Consider the following 21,742-nt stretch of genomic DNA (forward strand, 5'->3'; position numbering starts at 1 on the left):
GTCCACTTAGTAAAAAGCTCATGTCGTTTCAAAATCTTAAAAGCATAATACATACCATAATATAGTCTATCCCACATCCGATCTTCTTCTCAAACTCAGGGTGATAAGGTAGCAGCATCTCAACAATCATTCTCTCGTGCTCGGGGCTTAGCCTATCTCGGTTTGCATATCTGCACAATTCAAAAGCCACACAGAGCTACCATTGAATCAAAAAAAAAAAAGAGAATTCCTCATGAACTATTTATTGAAACAGATGAACATAAAAAAAGCAGCAGCAATTCACATCTAATCCATACTGAAAGCAGCTAAACTCTTTCAACTCTACCGTAAACCAAACCAAGCAAATAGTATTAGACATGACTCATGCGGGCAGCTCAGAACAACAAGAACCAATACTTTATCATATCAACCAACTAGACAAACAAGTGTTAAGTTCCCCCATCAAGAATATGAAGTTCTAAAATCGATTTCCTCCTAAATGCTTAAAGCTTACACAGTATCTACAAATACCAATACATGATGATATCAACCGATAAACACTCGTTTCCATCTAGACTATGAACTTCCGCAATCTACTGACTTTTAAATGCTTCTAGACATGACTCATGCAAGATCAGAAGAACAAGAACCAACACATGACCATATTAACCACTAAACACTCAATTAGAACAACAACTGTTAAATTCCCCATCTAGACTATAAACTTCTGCAATCGATAGCTTCCTAAATGTTAGAGCTTACGCAGTAGCAACAGATATGAACTCATAGGACCTCAGAACAACAGAGAGACTCTCGAGCTCCCATTTTGATCATCTCATCTCGAATTAGACAACAAAAAAACACCAAAAATTTGTTGAATTCCCCCATCTAATATGAAGTATTGCAATCGATTACGCAGTGGCAACAGTGTTATACTGATTCCGATCGTAAGAATTTGGGAAAACGAAAGACGTACTTCCCGGAATGAAGAATCATCCTGACGAATCCAACAAGAGGAACGGTAACCTCAAGTATCTTATCTTCCCAATCGACGAACTCATCACCCTCGCCGTTCTCATCCTCCTCCTCCTCCTCTTCGGAGGTTTCCCCCGACGAAATACGCGGCCGACGAAGCAAGTCCGAGCCGTACGACTCCGTGTTACCGATCCTAGCGCCGTCAGATTCCGTTCGCAAGGCGCGAACTCGAGGCCTGAGGGAAGTAGTAGAGTCACCACGCGGGAAATACAAACAGAGAGGTGAGGAAGAAGAAGAAGAAGAGGAGAAGGAGAAGATGTAAGCTCCGTAGCGGAAGCACGGTGGCGGCGAGCAGGAAACGGAAGCCAAACTCATGGCCGTAAGATTGAAGTGTAGAGAGAGTGGGGGAAGAGAGAGAGAGAGAGAGAGCTAAACGGTTACATTATCCATTCGCAGATGATGAACCGTGGAAAGCTTGCTACCAGAGAATGGGCGGATGGAGACGAACGTCTTTCATTTTGGGCCTTTGTTGGACCTGAACAACAGATAATAAAATGTAAAATGAACACAAGAAATTGAATTGAGATTATTAAGAACTTCAAAATATAAGAAAAAGAAAAATCAAATAAAGATAAATTATAGAAGGGTCATAATCAAACGAGTATGTGATTTGGTGAGATTTATAGGAAGATTTTAAGAGATTTACACATACAAAGGCAAATAAGGTTCATCGATCGTGTCACATTTCGAAGCGGACAAATATATGGCGATTTCCGGCGAGGGTGATGCTACGATGGATGAGTTGGGGAAAGGGTGCGTCCACCGGGCGCGCCTCCTGATCCGAACATGAACTGGGTGAAAACGGTAACAGGGAGTAATACGGGGGGTCGACTTCGATCGGAGGACCTGTTGGAGGACACATATGTTGATGAGCGGGTCAGACTGACGTTTCCTGGAGGGGTAGATGGAGAACCAGTTGTTACGATTCAGCCGGAGGTTTTGGAAACTATGAATAGGCTATGGAAGCAGTGTATGATAGTGAAAGTTTTAGGGCGAACTTTCTCACTGTTGGTGCTTTCTAAGAGGCTAAGAGAAAAGTGGAAGCCCAAGGGAGCCATGTATGTGGTTGATCTGCCACGGCAGTTCTTCATGGTGTGTTTCGAGTTGGAGGAGGAGTATCTGACCGCACTAACAGGCGGTCCTTGGAGGGCTTTTGGTAGCTACCTTATGGTGCAAGCATGGTCGCCTGAGTTTGATCCGCTTTCGGACGAGATTGTTACGACACCAGTTTGGGTTAGGCTAGCCAATATTCCAATGAATTTCTACCACCCGAGGATCCTTATGGGGATAGCGAGGGGTTAGGGAAACCAATCAGGGTTAATCTAACCACTCTAAACTTTGAGAGGGGACGCTTTGCCCGCATATGTGTGGAGGTGGATCTGAAGAGACCGTTGAAGGGCACAATTCAGGTGAATGAGGATCGAAATTTTGTGTCGTATGAGGGGTTAACGAACATTTGCTCTATCTGTGGGATGTTTGGACATACACAATCTGCATGTGCTCGAAGAATTGTGGAACATTCAGTTGCTGCACCCCCTCCGGTGGTGTCAGATGGCTCAGGCGGTGCGAATCAAGGGGATGATGGTTTTACGGTTGTTCGCCGGGGGAGTCGCAGATCGGAATCGTCGTAGTCGCCGGTTGTTTTTGGGGATGGGGAGTTCCAGAAAAGTATGGAAAGAAATCTGCAGGATATTACATGTATCAAAGAGAAGGAGAATCTTTCCATATCAAACCGTTTTGGTAGCCTGGAGGAGGATTCTGTTATACCACTGATAAGGGAGGTTTCGAATATCTCGGGTACTAATAAGGAAAACATATCTGTCCAGCAAAAATCTCGTTATGTGAAGAGTGGAGGGCAAGGAACGAAGGGAATTGCGAATGGGCCAGCGGCCTAGTTGAAAGATCCTCTTGTTGTAGGCCATACAGGAAAACGAGGGGGTTCGAATAAAGTTGTTGGTTCTTATGGACCTCAGAATAGAAAGCCACCGAATAAGCCCAATCAAGGTTTAATTTTTGGCCCAACGCAAGGGGAACCTCCACTGTCGGAATCCGGCAAGAGACTACGGGTGGAGAAGGGGGATGTGTGTCATGCGGGTGGAGCTTTTGTTCATGGGGCTGTCGGGAACCGACTAGGGGAGTCTCCGACATCGGATTCCACTAGTGTGGAGTCTTCTTCCCAGCAGAGTTTGGCCCTGGTTCCGATGGATAGTGGATTGGTTGAGATTGATGACCCAATTCGGGGGTCGGATAGGGTTCAAGGGGCATAACAGTTTACCCCGGTAATTCGATATGTTTCTTATAAAGTTTTGATGAATAGCATTCTATGGAATTGCCGAGGAACGAATAAGCCTAACTTTCGGCGGTCTATTCGTTATATTCTGAAAAAGTTTTCGTCTGATGTATTAGCTTTGTTTGAAACGTATTCGAGTGGAGATAGAGCGCAGCGTATCTGCCAAGTTCTGGGGTTCGATAATGTATTTCAGATGGACTCAACTGGGCAGAGTGGTGGGATATGGCTTCTATGGAGATCTGGAGTTGGTANCTTTGTTTGAAACGTATTCGAGTGGAGATAGAGCGCAGCGTATCTGCCAAGTTCTGGGGTTCGATAATGTATTTCAGATGGACTCAACTGGGCAGAGTGGTGGGATATGGCTTCTATGGATATCTGGAGTTGGTAAGGTGACCATTAAGAAGTCTTCCCATCAGTTTGTCTATGCGACTTTGGAGAAGGATGGAGAGATCATACATTTGGTGGTAGTTTATGCAGCTCCATAGGCAAATCGTCGGGAGGGTTTGTGGGATGAACCGCAGAGCATGTTGCAGAATATTGTTGGTCTGATCATTATTGGAGGAGATTTTAACACCATTGTTAGGCTGGATGAGAGAACCGGTGGGAATGGTTGCCTCTCTCTGGATTCACTGAGTTTTGGTGATTGGATTCATGATATGTCTTTGATTGATATGGGATTCAAGGGGAGTCAGTTCACTTGGAGGAGGGGTCGGGTTGAGAGAAACTATATAGCCAAGCGTCTTGACAGGGTGTTGTGTTGTGCGTCTGCAAGACTGAAGTGGCAAGAAGCATCTGTTACTCACTTGCCTTTCTTTTCTTCGGACCATGCACCTTTGTATGTCCAGTTACAGCCACGAGTGAGTGTGGATCTTAGACGTCGTCCATTTCGCTTCGAAGTTGCCTGGTTAAAGCATGAGAGTTTCAAATCGATGTTGGAGACTTCCTGGAACCGCAAGCTTTCCACTCAGGCGGCTTTGAAGGAGCTCCAGCTCAAATTGAAGACATGGAATAAGGAAGTCTTTGGTGACATTAATCGAAGGAAGGATAAGTTGATGAATGAACTTCGAGTGACTCAGGAGCAAATCGATTTGCATCCGTCAGATGTCCTTCTAGGTAAAGAGGCAGATTTGCTCAAGGATTTAGATGTGATTTTGGAACAAGAGGAGATGGTTTGGTTTCAAAAATCAAGAGAGAAGTTTATTGCTTTTGGGGACAGTAATACTACATATTTCCACACCTCCACTATTATTCGAAGGCGGCGAAACCGTATAGAGTTGCTGCAAGGAGATGTTGGAACCTGGATCTCTAACGCACAGGAGTTGGAGTTGTTAGCGGTTAACTACTATAAACGTCTTTATTCGATGGATGATGTGGAGCAGGATGTGGTGAAGCTGCAACAAGAAGGTTTTCCAGTCCTCTCTGGATCGGATTTGATGGAGTTGGGGAAGCCTTTTGTAGGTAAAGAGGTTGAGGTGTCTTTGCAGAGCATGGGGAAGTACAAGGCACCAGGACCTGACGGGTTTCAACCGGTTTTCTACCAGGACTGTTGGTCAATTGTGGGCGAGTCTGTGGTTCGTTGTGTCCTGGATTTCTTTAATTCAGGTGTACTCCAAGAAGTGATGAATGATTTTTTGATTGTGTTGATCACCAAAGTTACGAAACCAGAAAGGGTGAATCAGTTCTGGCCTATAAGTTTGCGTAACGTTTTGTTCAAGATTATCATGAAGGTCATGGTTTTGCGACTAAAAAAAGTAATGCCATGGTTGATAGGTCCAGCACAAGCTAGTTTTATACCAGGAAGGTTAAGCACGGATAACATAGTCATTGTTCAGGAAGCTGTGCATTCGATGAGGAGGAAAAAAGGCCGGAAGGGTTGGATGCTACTCAAACTCGACCTTGAGAAAGCATATGATCGGGTGCAATGGGACTTTCTAGAGGATACCCTGCAAGCAGCTGGTTTACCGGATGATTGGATTAAATGGATTATGACGTGTGTTAGAGGTCCATCAATGAAACTGTTGTGGAATGGGGAGAAGACTGAAGCATTTACACCTGCTCGAGGTCTTCTCTAGGGAAACCCCCTCTCTCCATATCTTTTTGTTTTTATCTTAGAGAGGCTATGCCATCAGATTGAAAGGTCCATCGGGTTGAAGGATTGGAAACCTATCAGTTTGTCAAGAGGGGGTCCGAAGCTATCCCATATATGCTTCGCTGATGACCTTATTTTGTTTGCAGAGGCTTCTGTGGCCCAAGTGCGAATTATCAGACGTGTTCTTGAGCAATTTTGTGTAGCTTCTGGCCAAAAGGTGACCCTGGAGAAATCCAAGATTTTCTTTTCTGGTAATGTTAGTCGTGATCTAGCTCAAATGATAAGTCAGGAGAGTGGTATTAGTTCAACGACTAATTTGGGGAAGTATCTTGGTATGACGGTGTTACATAAGCGGATTAATAAGAACACCTTTGGAGATGTGGTGGAGAGGATTGCTTCTAGGCTTTCAGGGTGGAAGGGACGAGCACTGAGTTTGGCGGGTCGGATTACCTTATCGAAGGCAGTCTTATCTTCTATACCAATCCATTCGATGAGCACCATTATGCTGCCTAAGTCAACGTTAGCTCTGTTGGATAAGATTACCAGGAATTTTTTATGGGGTAGTACTCCGGAGAAAAAGAAACAACATCTTCTCACATGGGATAGAGTTTGTAAACCGAACTGTGAGGGAGGGCTAAGTATTCAAACTACAGCAGCTACCAACATTGCTTTGCTTGCAAAGGTTGGATGGCGACTGGTTCATGATTGTTAGAGTTTATGGGCACGTGTTCTGCGAAGCAAATATAAGGTAGGACATCTTCGTGATACCTCTTGGACTGCTGTGCTTTGTAACTGGTCTTCTACATGGCGTAGTGTGGGGACAGTTTTGTGTGATGTGGTGATTCCGGGGATGAGTTGGGTGATTGGGGATGGTAGGTCTATCCGGTTTTGGAAAGATAAATGGCTTTCGAACACACCATTGGTGGAGTTTGCTTTAGTGGAGATTCCAGGGGTGCTAAGGGACCTACGGATTCGAGACTTATGGATTGCTGGTTCTGGGTGGGATATGGCACGCATCGTACCTTTTGTGTCCAAGTTTACTTTGTCTTCTTTAGTGACTGTGGTGGTGGATACAGTAACGGGAGCGAGGGATAGGCCCTCCTGGGGGTCTAGTTCTGATGGTAAATTCACGGTGCAATCGGCTTATGCTTGGTTAACACAGGATTGTGCCCTGCGAGCGGACCTTAGGGTGTTGTTTGGGAAGGTTTGGTCACTGAAAGTTCCAGAAAGGGTGCGAGTTTTCTTCTGGTTGGTTGTGAACCAGGTTATCATGACTAATACAGAGAGGCATAGGAGACATTTGTGTGATTCCNGGCTATCATGTTCGATATTTATGTGTGGTGGGCATGGAAATGGAGGTGTGGTAATGTGTTTGGTGTGGTGGGAAAATGTAGGGACATGGTTCAGTTTGTGAAGGATATGGCAAAGGAAGTTCATCGTGCAAACTTGGCTTGTAAAGTGTTATCGAATGAACGGGTAAGGGTAGAGAGGCAGATCTCATGGGTTCCACCTAGGGAGAACTGGTTTAAGTTGAACACGGATGGTGCCTCACGGGGTAATCCAGGCTCTGCAGCGGCTGGCAGGGTAATTCGTGATAGTGAGGGACGATGGATCCATGGGTTTGCGTTGAACATAGGTTATTGTACGGCCCCATTGGCGGAGCTATCGGGGGTTTATTATGGTCTCTATCTCGCATGGGAGTGACAGATCACTCATATGGAGCTGGAGATTGATTCAGAGTTGGTAGTTGGATTCTTAAAGACAAGGATTTTGGATTCTCATCCCTTGTCATTCCTAGTAGAATTGTGCTATGACTTCCTTTTAAAGGACTGGTCAGTCTGGGTTACACATGTGTACCGTGAAGCTAATCGGCTTGTAGACGGTTTGGCAAACTATGCTTTTACTCATCCATCAGGCTTCCAATTGTTCGATACTTGCCCGGAGGATCTTCTTTCTGTTTTGATGGAGGATGCGAGAGGGGATGCGATTGCCAGATGGGTTTGTTTGTAATTTTTTTTTCTTTTTAGGGAGGTTTCTCCCTTTGTCTTACCAAAAAAAAAAATCAAATGAGTATTGTCATAAGGCCAAAATTAAAGAAAATGAGAAGATATCAAAATTATTTGCTACACACTCGGTCATAATCCTTCGAATCCTCAACATCTTTTCCCGTTGTATGTTTGTGTAACATCCGCGAACCGGAAACTGCAATTTTGGTCTGAGTGTCAATCGACACCATGGGTGTGTCGATCGACACCATCTTTTTCGGTTTCAACCGGTTTGATTTTAATTGTGGTTTGGTTCGGTTTGGTTCAATTTAAAATCCCTAAATCGTCATATTTAAGGTTGGGTCGACGAAAAGGGTTAGAAAAGTTCTCTTTTGTCGCCGCTTAAGTGTTTGAGAGAGAGAAAAGGAGATTTGTGAGTGTTCTTGAGTTTTGGAGAGATTGTGGTGGTTTCTGGGGAGATCTATTGCTATCATTGCATCAGAAGATTGCTAGGAGTGTGGTACAGCTGTGTTTGAGTCAGATTCTCCTGCAAAAGAGGTGAGTGCATGACCATGGCTTATCTAATCTTGAGAAATCTATGTTTCTTTGTGATTTTGAGTTGTTTGATTGATTCCTTGTTTGCTTGTGGTTGTTTTGGTGTTTCTACGTCCTTATATGGCTTATGGATGAGTTTGAGATGAATGGGAGTCTTTGGGAAGCGGGGATCTGCGAGAGAGCGTTAAGGAAGATGATGCACGACATCAGTGTCGATCGACACCTTCGGTGTGTCGGTCAACACTTGTGCGAGGACGGCTCGGGAATCTTTGGGAGTGTCGATCGACACCATGTGGAGGTGTCGGTCGACACAACTAGGGTTTTTGGGAGGTGTCGAGCAGGTGTTGGTCGACACCAGGTTGTCAGTATCGATCGACACTGGTATGGTGTCGGTCGACACCAACCTTTGTTGGTCGACGATTGCCTGTTTCCGGGTTTGATTGTTACTGTTGATGATTGCTTGACATTAGATTCTCAAATGCTTGTGTGTATAGCCCAGTAGATGGGAGGATTGCTTCACAATGTATTTTTAATAATACTCATACATCTCAATATGTGTTTGTGGTGCAGGTAAAGGCAAAGTGTTATCGTGGAATCAGGGCGATGAGGAGGAGGATGTTCTAGAGGTTTGATTGATTGTGGTCTAGCCATTGTTAGGTTGCTAGAATTGAGCTGATAGAACATTGTAGGATGTTGGAACTTGGTTATTTCTTTGTTAGTTTTGGAGTAACTGTTTTGTTGGTCATTGGATTGTTAATATTGAAAATTTTATTGGTTTATTGGAACTGTTTTGGTTATCCGCTGTTGGTGATTGTTGCTAGGTTGTTAGTGGGTATGGGACTACTAGTAAATTCAAAAAAAAAAAAAAAAGGGTTGTTTCATTTTGGTATCAGAACCCTTACGGTTCTAGGACTAGGGTTCACTGCGCTTTTACTGTTGTTGTTTCGGATTTCATGCTAGAGTTGATTATGTGATTTAGTCAATTGTGTTTGGCATGAGGTCCTAGAACATCTCCTTCGAGCCTACTTCGTGATTCCACGGTGAGTTGTGATCTTGTGTAATTAGAGTTATTGTTGCTTAGCCTTCTGTTCTTGGTGATACAGATAGGTAGAGGTGCGGATGCTGTTGGTCGCGGGCGTGGTCGAGGTCGTGGTCGTGTTCGTGGTTGTGGTCGTGGTCGGAGGCGAGGTCAGGTTCCCGAGGCCAGTGTGAGTGTGACCCAGAGTATGGCCAGTGAGGAGACAGCGGAGTCGCAGGTTCATCCTAGTGTGTCTGGAGACCAGGCTGGCTTGGGTGACGGCAGGGCGAATAGGCCCGGCGCCGGTCACGGTGATGCCCCGGGTGTGAGGGCTGCAGAGCAGGGTGCTCCAGGCCGGGAGGATGTCTTGTTGGGCTTGCTAACTGAGGTTTTGGCGCGGCTTCCAACAGCGGTGCCGCCAGTGGTTGGCAGGTTCCAGTAGTGCCGCCAGCTGTTGGTGGGCGGGTCCTAGCGGTGTCGCCTCTGGCGGGTTTGCAGCCAGGTGTGCAGCCAGGGGCCAAGGTAGTGGACGNTTAGATTCTCAAATGCTTGTGTGTATAGCCCAGTAGATGGGAGGATTGCTTCACAATGTATTTTTAATAATACTCATACATCTCAATATGTGTTTGTGGTGCAGGTAAAGGCAAAGTGTTATCGTGGAATCAGGGCGATGAGGAGGAGGATGTTCTAGAGGTTTGATTGATTGTGGTCTAGCCATTGTTAGGTTGCTAGAATTGAGCTGATAGAACATTGTAGGATGTTGGAACTTGGTTATTTCTTTGTTAGTTTTGGAGTAACTGTTTTGTTGGTCATTGGATTGTTAATATTGAAAATTTTATTGGTTTATTGGAACTGTTTTGGTTATCCGCTGTTGGTGATTGTTGCTAGGTTGTTAGTGGGTATGGGACTACTAGTAAATTCAAAAAAAAAAAAAAAAGGGTTGTTTCATTTTGGTATCAGAACCCTTACGGTTCTAGGACTAGGGTTCACTGCGCTTTTACTGTTGTTGTTTCGGATTTCATGCTAGAGTTGATTATGTGATTTAGTCAATTGTGTTTGGCATGAGGTCCTAGAACATCTCCTTCGAGCCTACTTCGTGATTCCACGGTGAGTTGTGATCTTGTGTAATTAGAGTTATTGTTGCTTAGCCTTCTGTTCTTGGTGATACAGATAGGTAGAGGTGCGGATGCTGTTGGTCGCGGGCGTGGTCGAGGTCGTGGTCGTGTTCGTGGTTGTGGTCGTGGTCGGAGGCGAGGTCAGGTTCCCGAGGCCAGTGTGAGTGTGACCCAGAGTATGGCCAGTGAGGAGACAGCGGAGTCGCAGGTTCATCCTAGTGTGTCTGGAGACCAGGCTGGCTTGGGTGACGGCAGGGCGAATAGGCCCGGCGCCGGTCACGGTGATGCCCCGGGTGTGAGGGCTGCAGAGCAGGGTGCTCCAGGCCGGGAGGATGTCTTGTTGGGCTTGCTAACTGAGGTTTTGGCGCGGCTTCCAACAGCGGTGCCGCCAGTGGTTGGCAGGTTCCAGTAGTGCCGCCAGCTGTTGGTGGGCGGGTCCTAGCGGTGTCGCCTCTGGCGGGTTTGCAGCCAGGTGTGCAGCCAGGGGCCAAGGTAGTGGACGCTTAGTACGTGCAGATGATGGTGCAGCTGCAGCGAGTGGGAGCGGGATCTTTCTCGGGAGGTACGAATCCGAGTGTAGCTGATGAGTGGAGAGAGCGGATGGAGGATCTTTTCCGTTCACTTTGGTGTCCCGACCAGTTTAGGGTGGACTTGGCAGTGCATTACTTGTCAGGTGATGCACATGTGTGGTGGAGGTCAGTGACAATACGTAGGGTGCAGCGGGATAANTTTCATTTTGGTATCAGAACCCTTACGGTTCTAGGACTAGGGTTCACTGCGCTTTTACTGTTGTTGTTTCGGATTTCATGCTAGAGTTGATTATGTGATTTAGTCAATTGTGTTTGGCATGAGGTCCTAGAACATCTCCTTCGAGCCTACTTCGTGATTCCACGGTGAGTTGTGATCTTGTGTAATTAGAGTTATTGTTGCTTAGCCTTCTGTTCTTGGTGATACAGATAGGTAGAGGTGCGGATGCTGTTGGTCGCGGGCGTGGTCGAGGTCGTGGTCGTGTTCGTGGTTGTGGTCGTGGTCGGAGGCGAGGTCAGGTTCCCGAGGCCAGTGTGAGTGTGACCCAGAGTATGGCCAGTGAGGAGACAGCGGAGTCGCAGGTTCATCCTAGTGTGTCTGGAGACCAGGCTGGCTTGGGTGACGGCAGGGCGAATAGGCCCGGCGCCGGTCACGGTGATGCCCCGGGTGTGAGGGCTGCAGAGCAGGGTGCTCCAGGCCGGGAGGATGTCTTGTTGGGCTTGCTAACTGAGGTTTTGGCGCGGCTTCCAACAGCGGTGCCGCCAGTGGTTGGCAGGTTCCAGTAGTGCCGCCAGCTGTTGGTGGGCGGGTCCTAGCGGTGTCGCCTCTGGCGGGTTTGCAGCCAGGTGTGCAGCCAGGGGCCAAGGTAGTGGACGCTTAGTACGTGCAGATGATGGTGCAGCTGCAGCGAGTGGGAGCGGGATCTTTCTCGGGAGGTACGAATCCGAGTGTAGCTGATGAGTGGAGAGAGCGGATGGAGGATCTTTTCCGTTCACTTTGGTGTCCCGACCAGTTTAGGGTGGACTTGGCAGTGCATTACTTGTCAGGTGATGCACATGTGTGGTGGAGGTCAGTGACAATACGTAGGGTGCAGCGGGATAAGTCTTGGGAGGATTTTGTGAGGGAGTTTAACTCCAAGTATTTTCCTCAGGAGGCTCTTGACCGCATGGAGGCACGGTTCTTGGGGTTGACTCAGGGTGACCGTACAGTGCGGGAGCTGGATGCTGAGTTTAGTCAACTTGTGGGGTATTAAGGTCGGGCTTGGGAGCCAGAGTCGGCTCAGGTGCGGAGGTTTATGTTGGCTCTGCGGGATGATCTGAGGACTCGGTGCAGAGTGCGGAGCTATGCTACGAGAGCGGAGCTGGTGGAGGTTGCAGCTAGGATAGAGGACGACTTGAGGTCACAGATGGTTGTGGTCAGTCCTTCAGTGCAGCCACAGCGGTCCCAGCCGCATTCTGTTTCTAGGAAGGGCGGCAAGCTTGCGCAGGGGCAGAAGCGGAAGTTTGAGGATATGCAGAGATCGAGGTACAGTGGTCCGAGATGTTTTGGGTGTGGTAGCAGGGACCACAAGGTGACCAACTGTCCGCAGAGAGGTGAGAAGAGGGCAGTGATGGAGCAGCGGGCGGTGATGGAGCCGCGGACAGATACTCGGGTGTGTTACTACTGCAGGGAGACGGGGCATATGAATCCTCGTTGTCCCAAGTTGCAGCAGATGGCAGTAGCAGCGGTGCAGGCTGGGGGTCAGCCAGGAGTGCCGCAGGGTGTGCAGCCGGTGGGTTGGATCGAGCCGACATCACGGGTGTACTCGACTGTAGAGACCGGTGGCACTAGCGCGGGAGCGATCACAGGTATAACTTCTGAGATTCGAACTTGGTCAATTCATTAGTTCATATTATGCTTGTTGTTTTGCTTGTGATTGAATGTTAGGTTCTCAACACATGAGGTTTGAGTAGGGACCTTGTTGGTGGGCGGGTTTATGTCCCACGTTTTCTTTGACTCTGGATCAACTCACTGCGTCATTATGCCGGAGTGCGCGGAGAGCGCTTGTATTAGCGGAGATCCCGGTGAGAGCACGGGTGTTGTCAGGGTTGCAGGAGGGAAGTTCCTGAGAGTCTTTGGTCGTGCGAGAGATGTGGAGATTCTGATTGCGGGAGAGTCGAGACCGGCAGATTTGATCATCAGTCCAGTGGAGTTGTATGATGTGATTTTGGGTATGGATTGGATTCATCGTCATAGGGTGCATTTGGACTGTTATAGGGGCAGAGTTGTCTTTGAGCGCCCAGAAGGGAAGTTGGTTTTCGAGGGAGTGAGACCGACTTCGGGGAGTCTCGTGATCTCGTCTATGCAGGCCGGGAGAAGGAGCGTGAAGCCTATTTGGTTACAATCTCGATGCCGAAGTCTGTGAGGCAGTCTTCTGTCAGAGGTATTCGGGTTGTGGAGGAGTTTGAGGATATGTTCCAGTCGTGGCAGGGGTTACCACCATCTCGGTCTGATCCATTCACGATAGAGTTGGAACCGGGGACAACGCCGTTGTCTAAAGCACCCTACAGGATGGCTCCAGCAGAGATGCCAAATTGATACTAGGATTTTTGTGTCTCATAGTAGGTCTCAATTAACGTAATGCAGTTGTAGTACAGAAGATGTCAATCCAAATGGGAAAATTTACTATCACTCAAGATGCAATCAAGGAATTATAAGTTAAGCCAATATAAAAGGAATTTTTGTCTAACAACCTAGAGTGAACGAGATGCAAGAACAAAACGAGTTTACAGAACAAGAGCTAAAATGCAATAACTTAAGAGAGCAAAAACAAGCTAAACGAGCAGAGACAAATGACCAAGCTATTGGAACAGAAATAAAGAACAAGCTTAAAGATGCAGAAACAATCAGATAAAATAGAAGTCCTAAGGATGGGAGTAATTTATTTCGTTGGAGTATCCTAGTCTACAGAGTGTTTAACATGCCACAAGCAAACTGTCCCTAAACAATGAACATCACAATTTAGTTAATCCAATCTCTTGACAGAAGCTACTCAAACTCAACCACTTCCAAACCTAGCTCTCGCTAGAGAAACATGATCAAGCATGGCATGAAAAACAAGTTCATTCACGTCAACAAACATCCTAGACAACTAATCTCTTAGGCTAGGAACGTAAGTCTCTGGCACTAGTTGGTCAGACATTTCATCGAACACCTTTTGGGTGCGGAAATGTCTAAAACCTAGTTCCAATTGATCAGAGAGAAACAAGTATTTCTAACTCTAGTCCAGAAGGAAATCATACAATCAAAGCTTAAACACTCTACATCCTAAGATCCTCCACCTAATCTATCCCATCCTCAAGAACAAGCACACTACTCAGATCCGAAAATCATTATCAAGGATGCAAACACAGAAAAGATTGAAATAAGCATTCTTAGATAGGTAAAAATGAGATGAACAAGTTTGTAGAAGAAATCAAATGCAAATACTCAATGTATTAAAAGATATCTGGATACAAAGACTGAGAACGGTTTTGGAGGCTAGGTAAAACCTTCAGAACAAAATGTGATAAAAGATAAGATGTCCCAGTGAAAACTTGACAAAACGTATTTATAGTATAACATAAAACGACAATATAGAACGTCGGTTCAGGAATCCTTCTCGGACGCGTCTTCAGGACAAAACCAGGATCGAGTCGAGTCGCATCGTGAGAATGTCGATCGAGTTGCGGCTTGAGAACGTCGATCCAGTGGCAGCTTGAGAACGTCGATCGAGTGGAAGCTTGAAAACGTCGATCGAGTGGAAGCTTGAAAGGTGTCATTGAGAGCTGCTGATCGAGTCGCGTCTTGAGAGTGCTCAGGAGCCCTCCTGGCACGTCTTGGTCGAGTCGCTATTAACATCCGATCGAGTGGGAGCTCTCCTTTGCGTGCAAGTCGAGTCGGAATTAAGAACGTACGTACGTCCACTAAAACGACGATATCTCTTGGACCACGACTCCGATTAGCTTGAAATAAACAGCATTGGAAAGTTGACTCAATTCCCTACTTCTTTGGTGAAGATTTTGAAAGCTGAATCCCAAAGTAAAATCTTCACTTGACTTGATCAAAGACGTGGAAGGTTGGGTCGCTGGGTGGTGTTGATCGAGTCGCTGGAATGCTTTCCTGCTCCTTGTTTGCTTTTGATGGTTTGGATATCTCCTAAAACACCTTAAACAACTCCAATATGCAAGATGCATGCAAGACCAATGCAAAGACTACCTAGATATGCATATTATGCAAAAGAGACCAAAAACAATACAAAACAGTGAATTAAGATAACAAAATGAGTGACAAAGCATGATGAAAGAGTGTAAAATATATACATATCACGGAGCTAAAGAAGCAGTTGGAGGATTTATTGAGTAAGGGCTTTATCCGTCCTAGTTTTTCACCATGGGGAGCACCGGTGCTGTTCGTTAAGAAGAAGGACGGGAGTTTTCGGTTGTGTATCGACTACCGAAGTTTGAACCGGGTCACTGTGAAGAAGAAGTACCCTCTCCCGAGGATTGATGAGTTGTTGGATCAGTTGAGGGGTGCTACTTGGTTCTCCAAGATTAACTTGGAATCTGGTTATCATCAGATTCCGATACATGAGGCAGATGTGAGGAAGACTGCCTTCAGGACGAGATACGGGTATTATGAGTTTGTGGTGATGCCTTTTGGTTTGACAAACGCGCCAGCTGCATTTATGAGATTGATGAACAGCGTGGTCGAGGAGTTTCTGGACGTGTCAGTCATCATTTTCATCGACGACATCCTCGTATTTTCCAAGAATCCTGAGGAGCATGCAGTACATCTGGGAGCAGTTCTGGAGAAGCTGCAGGAGTAGAAGTTGTTTGCTGAGCTGAGTAAGTGCAGTTTATGGCAGCGTGAGATGGGGTTCCTAGGCCACATTGTTTCGACAGAGGGAGTTTCGGTGGATCCCGACAAGATTCAGGCCATTAGTGAGTGGCCGAGGCCTCAAAGTGCCACTGAAATTTGGAGTTTTCTAGGCTTAGCATGTTACTACAGGAGGTTTGTTCCAGGATTTGCGAGTATGGCACAGCCGATGACTAAGCTTAGAGGGAAGGATGTCCCATTTGTGTGCTCATCAGAGTGTGAGACGAGTTTTGTAAGTCTCAAGCAGATGTTGACTACCACTCTGGTGTTAGCACTGCCTGAGCAGAACGAGCCCTATGTTGTGTATACAGATGCTTCTGGAGTGGGGTTGGGTTGTGTGCTTATGCATCAGGGGAAGGTTATAACTTACGCTTCGCGGCTGTTGCGGAAGCACGAGGCTAATTACCCTACTCATGATCTGGAGATGGCAGCAATGATTTTTGCTCTGAAGATTTGGAGGTCTTATCTGTATGGCGGGAAGGTACATGTATTTACAGATCACAAGAGTTTGAAGTACATTTTCACTCAGCGAGAGCTGAATTTAAGAAAGAGACGTTGGATGGAGCTAGTAGCGGCTTTGGCTCAGGAGCAGGATATGGAGGTATTGATAGGTGAGATTAGTGCATTGAGGTTGTGTGCTATCTCACTGGAGCCTTTGGGTTTGGAGGTAGTTGATCGAGCGGATTTGCTGAGTAGAGTGCGGTTAGCTCAGGAGAGTGATGAGGGACTGGTGAGTGCCTCTAAGGCTGCAGGTTCAGGGTATCAGGTCTCTGCTAATGGTATTATCCGTGTGCATGGTCGGGTTTGTCTGCCCAAGGGTGAGGATTTGAGGCAGCAAATACTGAGAGAGGCTCATTCGAGCAAGTTCACTATTCATCCGGGAGCGACAAAGATGTATCGTGACCTCAAGCGGTATTATCACTGGGTCAGGATGAAGAAGGACGTAGCCGATTGGGTTGCGAAGTGTGACACATGTCAGCTAGTGAAGGCGGAACATCAGGTTCCTGGTGGTTTATTGCAGAGTTTGCCCATTCCAGAGTGGAAATGGGATTTGATCACGATGGATTTCGTGGTGGGATTACCTGTGTCGAGGACGTTTGATGCGATTTGGGTCATTGTCGACCGTTTGACTAAGTCTGCGCACTTCCTAGCCATCAAGAAGACTGATGGAGCAGCAGTTTTGGCCAGGAAGTACGTGAGAGAGATAGTCAGATTGCATGGTGTGCCTGCTAGTATTGTGTTTGATAGAGATTCCAAGTTCACTTTGGTGTTCTGGAAGCCGTTTCAGGCAGAGATGGGCACGAAGGTGCATATGAGTACAGCCTACCATCCTCAGATGGACGGTCAGTCAGAGGAAGATCCAGATTTTGGAGGATTTACTGAGGATGTGTGTGTTGGATTGGGGTGGTGATTGGGCAGATCATCTAAGCTTGGTAGAGTTTGCTTACAACAACAGCTACCAGGCGAGTATTGGGGTGGCTCCTTATGAGGCATTGTATGGGAGGCCTTGTCGTACACTGTTATGCTGGACTCAGGTGGGGGAGAGGAACATTTATGGTGCGGATTTTGTTCAGGAGACCTCTGAGAAGACTCGGGTTCTGAGGCTGAACATGAAGGAGGCTCATGATCGGCAGAAGAGCTATACTGATAAGAGGAGGAAGGATCTTGAGTTTTAGGTTGGTGATAGAGTGTACCTCAAGATGGCCATGTTGCGGGTCCGAACAGGTCATTGTCAGAGACTAAGTTGAGTCTGAGGTACATGGATCTGTTCAGAGTGGTTGAGCGGGTGGGACCAATGGCATACCCGCTGGAGTTGCCTGAGGTTATGCTTGCGTTCCACAAGGTATTTCATGTGTCGATGCTGAGGAAGTGTCTTCACGAGGGTGATCTGTTGTTGCTAAGATTCCTGAGGATCTTCAGCCCAACATGACCTTGGAGGCGAGACCGTTGAGGGTGCTCGAGAGGAGAGTCAAGGAACTTCAGAAGAAGAAGATTCCTTTGATGAGAGTCTTGTGGGACTGTGATGGAGTAGAGGAGCAGACTTGGGAGCCCGAGGCGAGGATGAAGGCAAGGTTTAAGAAGTGGTTTGAGAAGCATGCCGCGACTTGAGCTTGTCTAGCCGGGTCCAAGTTGTAGTTCGTGGCTGGAGTGGGTATAGAGTATTCCAGCCCATCTCTCTTGATATTTGGTTGCTTAGGGGTGGTTGGTTGTGCGACAAGGTACCAAGATGAGGTGGTGTTCGGGATGCGGGTTAATGGATTGGATCGTGATATCTTATTTTTCTTATGTATTTTTGTTAGGGTTGTAACGATTATGACATTTTTTAGATTAATAAGATGAGTATTTTTCTTTATTTTTGACTGTTATTGTCATGGGAAAAAGAGAAATAGCTCGGGTTTCTATTTTTTGGAAAGTTTCCTTAAATAGGAAGTTTCCACAGAAAGGAAGTTTCATGAGTTAGAAAGTTTCTAAAAAGGGAAATTTTGTGGAAAGTGTTGAGGTAGATCTAGTCGGGAGATACTCGAGGGCATCTGACTTGTTTGCTCAAGGCCATGAGGGCCCAATTCATGTGATACCGATAGCTCGATGGACATTGTGTCCGGAGGGTGGGAGTGGTATGTTGCTTCGGATGACGATCCGAGAGCGCGCTTTAGGATGACGACCCAAGAGCGGGATAATTGGGACTCCCTGGATACCGTAGTTGTGAGCCGTGGCTCGGCAGTGAGCCAGTATGTCTCGAGGGTTGCGACCCGAGAGCGGGGGGAGTGTGTGTGAGTGACTTCCTGGATGTCGTAGCTTAAGGCGGTTGGCCTGATAGCGAGCCGGCATGATTCATTGGTGTCGACCACGGACGGGGGAAGCAATGAGTTGTGAGCAAAGAGGGTCTTGGATGTGAGTATATTGACTAGAGGGAGACCTCGGGGTTCACTCGGAGGTGTGCGGGCTGTTGCGACAGTTGCACGGGAAACCTTGGTTGATGGTATTTAAGTCCAGTCGGAGGATGTGCGGGCCGTGTTGATGGTGGCACGGAGGTCCTTGACGGATGGACGGTGCTGCGGGATTCGAGGACGAATCCTTGTTGGTGGGGGAGAATTGTAACATCCGCAAACCGGAAACTGCAATTTTGGTCTGAGTGTCGATCGACACCATCTTTTTCGGTTTCGACCGGTTTGATTTAATTGTGGTTTGGTTCGGTTTGGTTCAATTTGAAATCCCTAAATCGTCATATTTAAGGGTGGGTCGACGAAAAGGGTTAGAAAAGTTCTCTTTTTTCGCTGCTTAAGTGTTTGAGAGAGAGAAAAGGAGATTTGTGAGTGTTCTTGAGTTTTGGAGAGATTGTGGTGGTTTCTAGGGAGATCTATTGCTGGGATTGCATCAGAAGATTGCTAGGAGTGTGGTACAGCTGTGTTTGAGTCAGATTCTCCTGCAAAAGAGGTGAGTGCATGACCATGACTTTTCAAAGCTTGAGAAATCTATGTTTCTTTGTGATTTTGAGTTGTTTGATTGATTACTTGTTTGCTTGTGGTTGTTTTGGTGTTTCTACGTCCGTATATGGCTTATGGATTTGTTTGAGATGAATGGGAGTCTTTGGGAAGCGGGGATCTGCGAGAGAGTGTTGAGGAAGACGATGCTAGGCATCAGTGTCGATCGACACCTTCGGTGTGTCGGTCGACACTTGTGCGAGGACGGCTCGGGAATCTTTGGGAGTGTCGATCGACACCATGTGGAGGTGTCGGTCGACACAACTAGGGGTTTCGGGAGGTTTCGATCAGGTGTCGGTCGACACCATGTTGTCAGTGTCGATCGACACTAGTATGGTGTCGGTCGACACCAACCTTTGTTGGTCGAATATTGCTTGTTTTNGATGGGCACGAAGGTGCATATGAGTACAGCCTACCATCCTCAGATGGACGGTCAGTCAGAGGAAGATCCAGATTTTGGAGGATTTACTGAGGATGTGTGTGTTGGATTGGGGTGGTGATTGGGCAGATCATCTAAGCTTGGTAGAGTTTGCTTACAACAACAGCTACCAGGCGAGTATTGGGGTGGCTCCTTATGAGGCATTGTATGGGAGGCCTTGTCGTACACTGTTATGCTGGACTCAGGTGGGGGAGAGGAACATTTATGGTGCGGATTTTGTTCAGGAGACCTCTGAGAAGACTCGGGTTCTGAGGCTGAACATGAAGGAGGCTCATGATCGGCAGAAGAGCTATACTGATAAGAGGAGGAAGGATCTTGAGTTTTAGGTTGGTGATAGAGTGTACCTCAAGATGGCCATGTTGCGGGTCCGAACAGGTCATTGTCAGAGACTAAGTTGAGTCTGAGGTACATGGATCTGTTCAGAGTGGTTGAGCGGGTGGGACCAATGGCATACCCGCTGGAGTTGCCTGAGGTTATGCTTGCGTTCCACAAGGTATTTCATGTGTCGATGCTGAGGAAGTGTCTTCACGAGGGTGATCTGTTGTTNGAGTATTGTTTTGTTGGTCATTGGATTGTTAATGTTGGAATTTTTATTGATTTATTGGAACTGGTTTGGTTATCCGCTGTTGTTGATTGTTGCTAAGTTGTTAGTGGATATGGAANAGAAGATTCCTTTGATGAGAGTCTTGTGGGACTGTGATGGAGTAGAGGAGCAGACTTGGGAGCCCGAGGCGAGGATGAAGGCAAGGTTTAAGAAGTGGTTTGAGAAGCATGCCGCGACTTGAGCTTGTCTAGCCGGGTCCAAGTTGTAGTTCGTGGCTGGAGTGGGTATAGAGTATTCCAGCCCATCTCTCTTGATATTTGGTTGCTTAGGGGTGGTTGGTTGTGCGACAAGGTACCAAGATGAGGTGGTGTTCGGGATGCGGGTTAATGGATTGGATCGTGATATCTTATTTTTCTTATGTATTTTTGTTAGGGTTGTAACGATTATGACATTTTTTAGATTAATAAGATGAGTATTTTTCTTTATTTTTGACTGTTATTGTCATGGGAAAAAGAGAAATAGCTCGGGTTTCTATTTTTTGGAAAGTTTCCTTAAATAGGAAGTTTCCACAGAAAGGAAGTTTCATGAGTTAGAAAGTTTCTAAAAAGGGAAATTTTGTGGAAAGTGTTGAGGTAGATCTAGTCGGGAGATACTCGAGGGCATCTGACTTGTTTGCTCAAGGCCATGAGGGCCCAATTCATGTGATACCGATAGCTCGATGGACATTGTGTCCGGAGGGTGGGAGTGGTATGTTGCTTCGGATGACGATCCGAGAGCGCGCTTTAGGATGACGACCCAAGAGCGGGATAATTGGGACTCCCTGGATACCGTAGTTGTGAGCCGTGGCTCGGCAGTGAGCCAGTATGTCTCGAGGGTTGCGACCCGAGAGCGGGGGGAGTGTGTGTGAGTGACTTCCTGGATGTCGTAGCTTAAGGCGGTTGGCCTGATAGCGAGCCGGCATGATTCATTGGTGTCGACCACGGACGGGGGAAGCAATGAGTTGTGAGCAAAGAGGGTCTTGGATGTGAGTATATTGACTAGAGGGAGACCTCGGGGTTCACTCGGAGGTGTGCGGGCTGTTGCGACAGTTGCACGGGAAACCTTGGTTGATGGTATTTAAGTCCAGTCGGAGGATGTGCGGGCCGTGTTGATGGTGGCACGGAGGTCCTTGACGGATGGACGGTGCTGCGGGATTCGAGGACGAATCCTTGTTGGTGGGGGAGAATTGTAACATCCGCAAACCGGAAACTGCAATTTTGGTCTGAGTGTCGATCGACACCATCTTTTTCGGTTTCGACCGGTTTGATTTAATTGTGGTTTGGTTCGGTTTGGTTCAATTTGAAATCCCTAAATCGTCATATTTAAGGGTGGGTCGACGAAAAGGGTTAGAAAAGTTCTCTTTTTTCGCTGCTTAAGTGTTTGAGAGAGAGAAAAGGAGATTTGTGAGTGTTCTTGAGTTTTGGAGAGATTGTGGTGGTTTCTAGGGAGATCTATTGCTGGGATTGCATCAGAAGATTGCTAGGAGTGTGGTACAGCTGTGTTTGAGTCAGATTCTCCTGCAAAAGAGGTGAGTGCATGACCATGACTTTTCAAAGCTTGAGAAATCTATGTTTCTTTGTGATTTTGAGTTGTTTGATTGATTACTTGTTTGCTTGTGGTTGTTTTGGTGTTTCTACGTCCGTATATGGCTTATGGATTTGTTTGAGATGAATGGGAGTCTTTGGGAAGCGGGGATCTGCGAGAGAGTGTTGAGGAAGACGATGCTAGGCATCAGTGTCGATCGACAC

The 21,742-nt window shown here is 46.8% G+C and overlaps 2 protein-coding genes across 2 annotated transcripts in view; one reads left to right on the forward strand and one right to left on the reverse strand.

Moving 5' to 3' along the window:
• Positions 1-1,421, reverse strand: part of LOC104777621 (protein DCL, chloroplastic) — a 2,622-nt gene extending 1,201 nt beyond the window's left edge. Inside the window, exons 1-2 of the mRNA XM_010501903.2 lie at positions 956-1,421; positions 56-170 (exon numbers count right to left, since the gene is read on the reverse strand). Of these exons, the coding sequence (XP_010500205.1) occupies positions 56-170; positions 956-1,329 (489 nt within the window). The 5' untranslated portion in view covers positions 1,330-1,421. The remainder of the gene's footprint in view (positions 1-55; positions 171-955) is intronic.
• Positions 12,000-12,479, forward strand: LOC104779151. Its single transcript, XM_010503537.1, has one exon. It carries the CDS (start codon positions 12,000-12,002, stop codon positions 12,477-12,479), a length of 480 nt encoding a protein of 159 aa, XP_010501839.1.

Source organism: Camelina sativa, chromosome 3 (assembly GCF_000633955.1).
Source record: "Camelina sativa cultivar DH55 chromosome 3, Cs, whole genome shotgun sequence".
Lineage (NCBI taxonomy): Eukaryota > Viridiplantae > Streptophyta > Magnoliopsida > Brassicales > Brassicaceae > Camelina > Camelina sativa.

What these genes read in the sequence shown, in the direction of transcription:
- LOC104779151 (XM_010503537.1), top strand. Translation starts at nt 12,000, where the DNA reads ATGGTTGTGGTCAGTCCTTCAGTGCAGCCACAGCGGTCCCAGCCGCAT.